Source organism: Alosa sapidissima, chromosome 3 (genome assembly GCF_018492685.1).
Source record: "Alosa sapidissima isolate fAloSap1 chromosome 3, fAloSap1.pri, whole genome shotgun sequence".
Lineage (NCBI taxonomy): Eukaryota > Metazoa > Chordata > Actinopteri > Clupeiformes > Clupeidae > Alosa > Alosa sapidissima.
In genome coordinates this window covers 9,901,933-9,909,432 of record NC_055959.1, presented here as the reverse complement: position 1 = coordinate 9,909,432, position 7,500 = coordinate 9,901,933, and the positions used below count along the sequence as shown (strand labels likewise).

General features: G+C 48.3%; 2 protein-coding genes across 2 annotated transcripts in view; one reads left to right on the top strand and one right to left on the bottom strand.

Annotated features, from left to right (window-relative positions):
- Window positions 1-3,295, top strand: part of plxnd1 (plexin D1) — a 54,375-nt gene extending 51,080 nt beyond the window's left edge. The window contains exons 34-36 of the mRNA XM_042085879.1: window positions 329-469; window positions 704-778; window positions 2,146-3,295. Coding sequence (XP_041941813.1) covers window positions 329-469; window positions 704-778; window positions 2,146-2,262 — 333 coding nt within the window. The 3' untranslated portion in view covers window positions 2,263-3,295. The remainder of the gene's footprint in view (window positions 1-328; window positions 470-703; window positions 779-2,145) is intronic.
- A 940-nt stretch (window positions 3,296-4,235) lies between these two features.
- Window positions 4,236-7,039, bottom strand: LOC121705153 (rhodopsin-like). Its single transcript, XM_042085972.1, has 5 exons — window positions 6,326-7,039; window positions 5,953-6,121; window positions 5,296-5,461; window positions 4,525-4,764; window positions 4,236-4,364 (listed from the first exon to the last, which is right to left on the bottom strand). Exons 1-5 carry the CDS (start codon window positions 6,684-6,686, stop codon window positions 4,236-4,238), a joined length of 1,065 nt encoding a protein of 354 aa, XP_041941906.1. The 5' UTR covers window positions 6,687-7,039.
- Between the last annotated feature and the right edge of the window lie 461 nt (window positions 7,040-7,500).

Here is a 7,500-nt window from a genome sequence, read left to right as displayed (position 1 = left end):
ATCTGTTCCCGACAGATCTGAGGTCAGTGCGAGGGGAAGTTTCAAGTTCGCAGAGGGAAGAAAACCACTGTGTATACTAGAGGCTTGCCAATAACATACATTAGCTCAACCACACACTACAACTACAAACCAAAATACACAATAATTCCCCAAGTTGTCCAAGAGCTGTAGCAGACGTCTCTCAAGAGACTTCAGAAACTCTCCAGCGGCGTTTGACATCACCATGGGTTCTTCGACAGCCATCGCCCAGAGAGAAGCCAGAGCTCCAGTTTTCTCAGCTGTGTCTGTAAACAGCCCTGTGTGTGTGTGTGTGTGTGTGTGTCTACAGGACTCTCCCACCAACAAGCTGCTTTATGCCAAAGAGATCCCAGAGTACAAGAAGAGGGTGCAGGGCTACTATCGGCAGATCCAGGAGATGCAGCCGCTGAGCGAGCAGGAGATGAACGCACACCTGGCCGAGGAGTCAAGGGTGAGAGGGTGCCATCAACACACACACACACACACACACACACACACACACACACACACACCTTTACACAGCCCACTCAGAAGACACTACCCTCCACTACCTGTACACAAACACACTCTCCCCTCCCACAGTCCCCTACCTGCACATCCACACTAACTTGGTCTCAGTGACTGGTGCTATGAACATCAAGTCATGGGTGGTATGAAGCATCACGTTTTGTCTGCTCTCTTACAGAAATACCGAAATGAGTTCAACACAAATCTGGCATTGACTGAAATCTACAAGTATGCCAAGAGATACCGCAACCAGGTAAGACCTTCTCACTTGTAAATACTGCCAGTCTGATTTGGTGTGTGGTGTGGGGCGGGGGGGTGGGGTGGGGGGGGCACTGTATGATTTTGTTGTGTGTGGGGGGGACACTGTCTGATTTGGTCATGTGGTGTGGGGACACTAGTCAGGCCACTGTGGCTGCTCCTCTCCTGCCTTTTTGTTCGCTGACGTTGATCGCCAGACACCTACGAACCTACCTTCTTGAATTTCCCCTTTGGGGATCAATAAAGTATCCATCTATCTATCTATCTATCTATCTATGGACGCTGACACAAATGCTGTTAAAACAGAGCGTGTAAGAGTTGATATGAGCATGACGTGTGATTCTACGATAAGACTATAATTTCTCAATCGTCAGAGGAGCGTGGCCAGTGTCTGCCTCTGCCTGCATGTCCCTGCGTCTGCTGGCTGATCCCAGGCCAGACGCTCTGATGGTGTGTGGCACAGGCGCAAGCTGGTGCCCACAACATCAAACAGAAACACAAATATCTCCTTTCATCAGGGCTAGATCACAAGGAGATAATATCAAACGTCCCTCATACTCCCCCCTCCAAGCGTGTCATCTACTCTTTCACTCTCACTTCTCTAGGTCTCAACCCGGAGCTTGTTTCGTAAGATCTGAATATAGAGGAGATACTGTAGTGGAGGACTGGTGTGGAGGTTACGGAAAATGAGGGGTTGTGGTTAAGGTTGTTGGTGTATGTTGGTGAAGGTCTTATGGTTTTGGTTAGAGTTTGGCTAGCATGTGGTTATGTCTCAGGTCTGGCATAGTCGCATGTTATCAAGGTACTTTAGTCACTGCCACAACTGTTCACATTTTATATGCTTGCAGGAAACACACACACACACACACAACATGTACACACAGACCCACAAAAACACCCACCACACACACACCCACACACACACTTTAAAGCCTAGCTGGAATGTGGTGAGGGAGCGGTGAGCAGGCGAGGCACCCCATGAAAGGTTCCTTGATTGCGCTGTCTGTGCGCTTGGTCTGCTGGTGCTGAACGGAGCTCTGGGCTGAAAGGCAGCTGAGATGCGGGTGCCATAATACCAGCAGGGGAACGGGGATCAGACAGGGTTTTTTGTGGGGGCATGGAGTGTGAAAGACGCCTTTTCTCTGCATGAGCGATGGGGGACATGGAAGTTTAGCTCTGAAAGCAGAAGAGGATGTGGGCATTTGAATGGTCCTTAAAGTACTTCTTGTGGTTTTTTTTTTCCATTGCTCTTTCTTCTGCCTTTTTATGCTGACCTCTCTCCCTTTTCCTCACGCAAACTCTTCCTCTGTTCTTCGCTAAACCCTCTCTTTCTCTCTCTCTCTCTCTCTCTCGCTCTCTCAGGTGGTGAACGCTCTGGAGTCCAACCCTACGGCGCGCCGCACACAGCTGCATCATAAGTTCGAGCAGGTCATCGCCCTGGTGGAGGACAACATCTACGAGTGCCAAAGTGAGGCCTAAAGGCCAATCACACGCCTCGAAGACATCCTGGCTCGTTCTGCTCGACCAGGACAAACTTTGTGTTAAAGACTTTCTGCTGAATGGCCGGGATGGTGAACCAATGCAGGGGGGGTGGAGGGGGGGGTGTGCGTAGGCTAAAAGGCCTCTAGTTGGATACTGGACAAGGTCACGGATTGGGATCGAATGACAGAACAAGGGGAACCGAGAGAGATGTGGTCTAGAGAACGTTCCCATCCCCTTTCTCATCTCTGTTTCTGTGGTGTGTGTTTATGTGTGACGGTGTAAGTAGGTCGCTCTCTCACACGTTCCCTGCTGATGTGGGTTCCCTTGCGGGAGGGGTGGGTGGGAAGGGGGGTCGGGCTGGTCGCGCTGGAACCCGCGGTTCCACAGCCCTGTTTTAGCACTGACCTGCTCTGAGAGCTGTTGATGCACTGGACTGAACAGTAATCGTCCTCACTAGTATTTATATGTCTTACTGAGGGGGGACAACACTTCTGTCATTATGAACAGAATGGTGTTTGTAGTGAACTGGCAAATGGGACCTCCCCTCTCTATGTAGTCTGCACTGTTCTCAGGTCTGATTGTCCAAAAAAGTGGATTTTTTTTCTTTCATGGTGCTTCAAGTAAAAAAAATGCCTTTTACTTTTTTTGCATACAGATCCCACCATGCTTTGCTTGCTGGTTAGAAGAAGACATGGGGAGTGTGTAGATGTTTGTGAGGTCGTCTGCTGTGGTGTAGGCCCATATCTGAGCCCATAGAGATTTTGTGTGTGTGTGTGTGTGTGTGTGTGAGAGTGAGTGTGTGCGTGTATGTGTGTGTGGATAGGTGTATGGGAGGGAGGTTGTAGGGGTTCTTATAATTTAGTATTTGTTTGGCGATAACCTATTACTAGGTGGTGTTTGTGTAAGGTAAGGAGTACAAATAGATGCTTCTTCGAAGAAAGAGGGAAATTTTATTAAATATAACTACTATGAAGTTAAACTGTTTTTTTTTATTCTTTGAGACATTGTCATGCATAAAAGTCTGAAACTATACGGCTTTCCTGTCTCATTTCTTCCTCCACAGTAAACTATAGTGGCTATGCAAGTGAAATACCTCTTTGCAGAACAAAAATGAGTGAATCCAAATATCTTTTCTAATGTTTTTTTATTTCTTTTTATTTTCAATTGCAACACATATAACATTTCCATATTTACACCAACCAATCAAACAAAACACAGATACAACCTCCTCATCTCCCAATGAGATTCATATGTGCACTGGGACCCATTTGGACTAAATAATGTTGGAGTGTTGGTCTCTGAAGGGGCTACATCCGCCACGATAGGCTTCTCCCTGCCAGAACCAATCAGTGCAGCATTCACAATGCCAATCAAGTGTGTGTGTTTGTGAGAGAAAGAGATGTTTGTTAGGGGTTCCTTGGAGATTGATCTAAATCTAGAAAACATTTTGCTGCCTTCAGCTATGTCTTCAGTGACAAAATAACGCTTCAAACAAGGGCGCTTCAGGGAGTATCTTGTGAACAGTGTAGGATGTCATCAGCTCAGGCAGTGTTGACGAGTAAATATATTCATGTAGTCTCTGGAGTTTGGCTCCTCTCCTCTGAAGTCTCTTTTTATTGTTGGTTATTTTCAGTGTCATGTTATGTTTTGTCAACCGGTGTTCTCTTTATGCACACGTTCTCAGTAGTCTTACAGGGAAAACGGAAGTGAGCTAATTAGGAGCACACTCTCGATATCATTCACACTCATTTGGTCCACTTCAGCAGCTTTCCCATGGTTATTAGCCATTTGTACAGGGCCAGTAAAAACAGTAACAATAACGATTATTTCTACAAAATGGCCTCATGTTCATGTGGTTGAGGTGGTGCGTGCGTGGGAAGGGTTGGCCGCGTGACGGTGGATCCCCAGAAGCGCTGGGCAGGGGGGGGGGGGGGGGGTTGGGGTTGAGAGAGAGGGGGGGGGGGCAGAGATCAGGCAGGGCCCACCTGGCTGGAGGAGATGGTGGAGGACTGGGTTTTAGAGGAGGCCGTAGTGGTGACTTCCTCCTCACCGAACGGGTTTGTCCCACAGCATACAGTCTTCAGCATACAGTTTCTAAACTACAGGAAAGAACATACAGAGCAAAATTGGGAGATAGCGTTCACTAGATGCGGCCTTACTGTGTGTCTTGCAATGTTTTGCCTTTAACAATATGAGGGTGATCCAACAGACGTGGAGTCAGGAAATGTGTGCGTGCGCAGAGATGCTGCAGTTTCTTACCTGTCTGTTCAGGAGAATGTAGATAACTGGATTGTACAGGGCGGCACTCTTGGCAAAGAATGCTGGGACTGTCATAGCGATGGGTCCGAAGTTCGCACCCTGATTGGCAAAGATGTACCAGGCCACAGTGGCATAAGGCACCCAGCACACCAAGAAGGCTATCACCATGACGATCACCATGCGTGTCACTTCCTTCTCTGCCCGCTGAGTGGACTCGGACTCCTGTTGCTGGGCTGCAGCCTGGGACAAGAGGAGCGAAATGACACATGACCCACAAAACACGACTCCCGCTGTCTCCGTTAGTAGAACTCTAGATGAACCACTCTAATATAACTTTAGATGAACAACTCTAATAGAACTATAGATGAACCACTCTAATAGAACTCTAGATGAACCACTCTAATAGAACTCTAGATGAACCACTCTCATAGAACTCTAGATGAACCACTCTAATAAAACTCTATATGAAACACTCTAATAAAACTGTAGATGAACCACTCTATTAGAACTGTAGATGAACCACTCTATTAGAACTGTAGATGAACCACTCTAATAGAACTCTAGATGAACAACTCTCTCGTGTGTACTCAGATGTGTTTGGAGAACTGTGTGTGAGTGTATTGCAAAATAAGATAATGAGAGTATTTGTCATGTGAAAAGTGAAAATGATGGCGTTTCTCTGGTTGTGTGTGAGCCTGAGGTGTTTCTGTGGTGTGTTGAGTATGAGAGTGTGTGTGTGTGTTTGTGTGTGACAGAAAGAGAGAGACTAACCGCACGGACGGTGCAGAGCAGGCGGCTGTAGCAGAAGAAGATGATGATCAAAGGGATGGTGAAGTGGAGGAGGAACATGTAGATGACAAACGAGGTGTTGTGGAGCTCAGGCCTGGGAGTGTAGTAGTCTATACCACAGGAGCACTGCATGCCCTCAGGAATGTACCTACACACACACACACACACACACACACACACACACACACACGCGCGCACACACACACACACACGCACACGCACGCGTACAGACACACACACACACGCATGCACGCGCGCGCACACGTACAGACACGCGTACACACACGCACGCATGCACACACACACACACACACACACACACACACACACACACACACACACACACACACACACACACACACACCCCCGCGCACGCGTACAGACACGCGTACACACACACACACACACGCATGCACGCACGCACGCATACACACACACACACACACGCACACACGCGCGCGCACGCGTGCGTGCGTACACACACACACACACACACACACACACACACACACACACACACACACACACACACACACACACACACACACACACACACAAGGTGACAGGTGAAGGGTGACAGTAAGATGGGAGTGATTGTCCATCTGTATGTGTGTTTCTGGGACACGTAGTCAGACTTACCTGGACCAGCCCATCAGAGGGGGCAAAGCACAGGTGAGAGCCATGATCCATGTGAAGGCCACGCCTACAATCGCATGCTTCTCCCCAAATCGAAAGGTGGTCATAGGCTTGCACACTACAATATACCGCTCAATGGCCAACGCTACCAGGGACCACAGGGCAATTTCACCTACGACACACACAGACACAGATTATATTCATCCAGGCAGGAAACATTGGAAACATTCTCATTACTCTGGTGTAATCTTGCTAAATCTTGTATATCATATGTTCTAAACTTATCTTCTCACAAAGCCATAAATACCAACGCATCCAAGCAAATCACAAATATCAGTAAGAGCTTTCCTAAATTATCACTAAATTATGTACTTACCACCCAGAGTGGCGAAGAAGCCCTCCACGTTGCAGCCGGTGACACCCAGTACGAAGTAGCCGTGCAGCGCGGTGTAGAGCGTGACGGTGAAGCCGCCGATCACCATGAAGAGGTCCGCCACGGCCAGGTTGAGCAGGATGTAGTTGAGCGGGGTGCGCAGCTTCTTGTGCTTGACCGTGACGTAGAGCGTGAGGAAGTTGACCGGGAAGGAGGTGATCATGAGGAAGATCATGTAGGCGGCCAGCAGCGAGTACTTCCACGGCTCGGCCAGATAGTACTGCGGGTGCTCGAAGGGGCTGCGCACCACCCCAGTCCGGTTGGACATGGGCACGTAGAAGTTGGGCCCTTCCGTTCCGTTCATGGTGGCCGAGAGCGAGAGAGGGAGTGGGGGATGGAGAGAAAAAAGAGAGGAGAACGAGGGACGGAGAGAGAGAGAGGAGAGAGAGAGAGGGAGGTGTTCCAGACCAGACAGTTCAGATGAAATGAGAGAACAGAGAGAGGAGAGCAGAGGAGAGGACAGCTAGAAAGGTGTGATCTGCACCCCGGGACGCTGAGGGTCTCTTATAAGGCCCCCTCCCTGCGGATTAGCAGCCATGGGCGTAAGCAAGAGTGGATGTACACACACACACACACACACAAACACAGATTGAGGTCACACAGAACTGGCTCACTAATCCTACATGGATCAATAACACATTTAAGTGGCCAGGGACATTTTTTATCACTGTCGTCCAAGTAGAAATTGTATTTAAGGAGCTAGAGACCAGTTGGAGATGGCCGACTGTCTGATTGAACACTGAGAATCAAGAAGCTCCCAGGCATAAAACATGGCTTGATTTGAAGACTTGAACACAGATACTGTACAGTCCCCCACAATGTCACACAACACAGTCTCTGTGCCTATGTTCCCTGACCTGAAGTGAGGGCAGCCATCACAAACTTACACAGAGGGCATATTGTGGGTTGTTTAGAGATCCTGAAGTGGACATACAGTGAATGGGAGCCCATTTTAATTTACTTCTGCCCACACAGAGCTCATCTGAGTCCCCCACAATGATCCTGTGAGTGGCCAATTCATTTGAGAGATGATGTGGGTTTTGGATTATTCTCATTCTAGTTCTGGGTCGAATTGGATGCTTGATTTCAGGTTAAATGAATCTATTGCAAAAAATAGG

Bases quoted from the DNA above. Each gene is read 5' to 3' on its own strand.
- LOC121705153 (XM_042085972.1), bottom strand. From the start codon at position 6,686: ATGAACGGAACGGAAGGGCCCAACTTCTACGTGCCCATGTCCAACCGG. The intron at 5,462-5,952 runs GTAAGTCTGACT...GTGTGTGTGTAG, and splicing joins CCTCTGATGGGCTGGTCCAG to GTACATTCCTGAGGGCATGC. The intron at 4,765-5,295 runs GTTAGTCTCTCT...CTCTTGTCCCAG, and splicing joins TGCTCTGCACCGTCCGTGCG to GCTGCAGCCCAGCAACAGGA.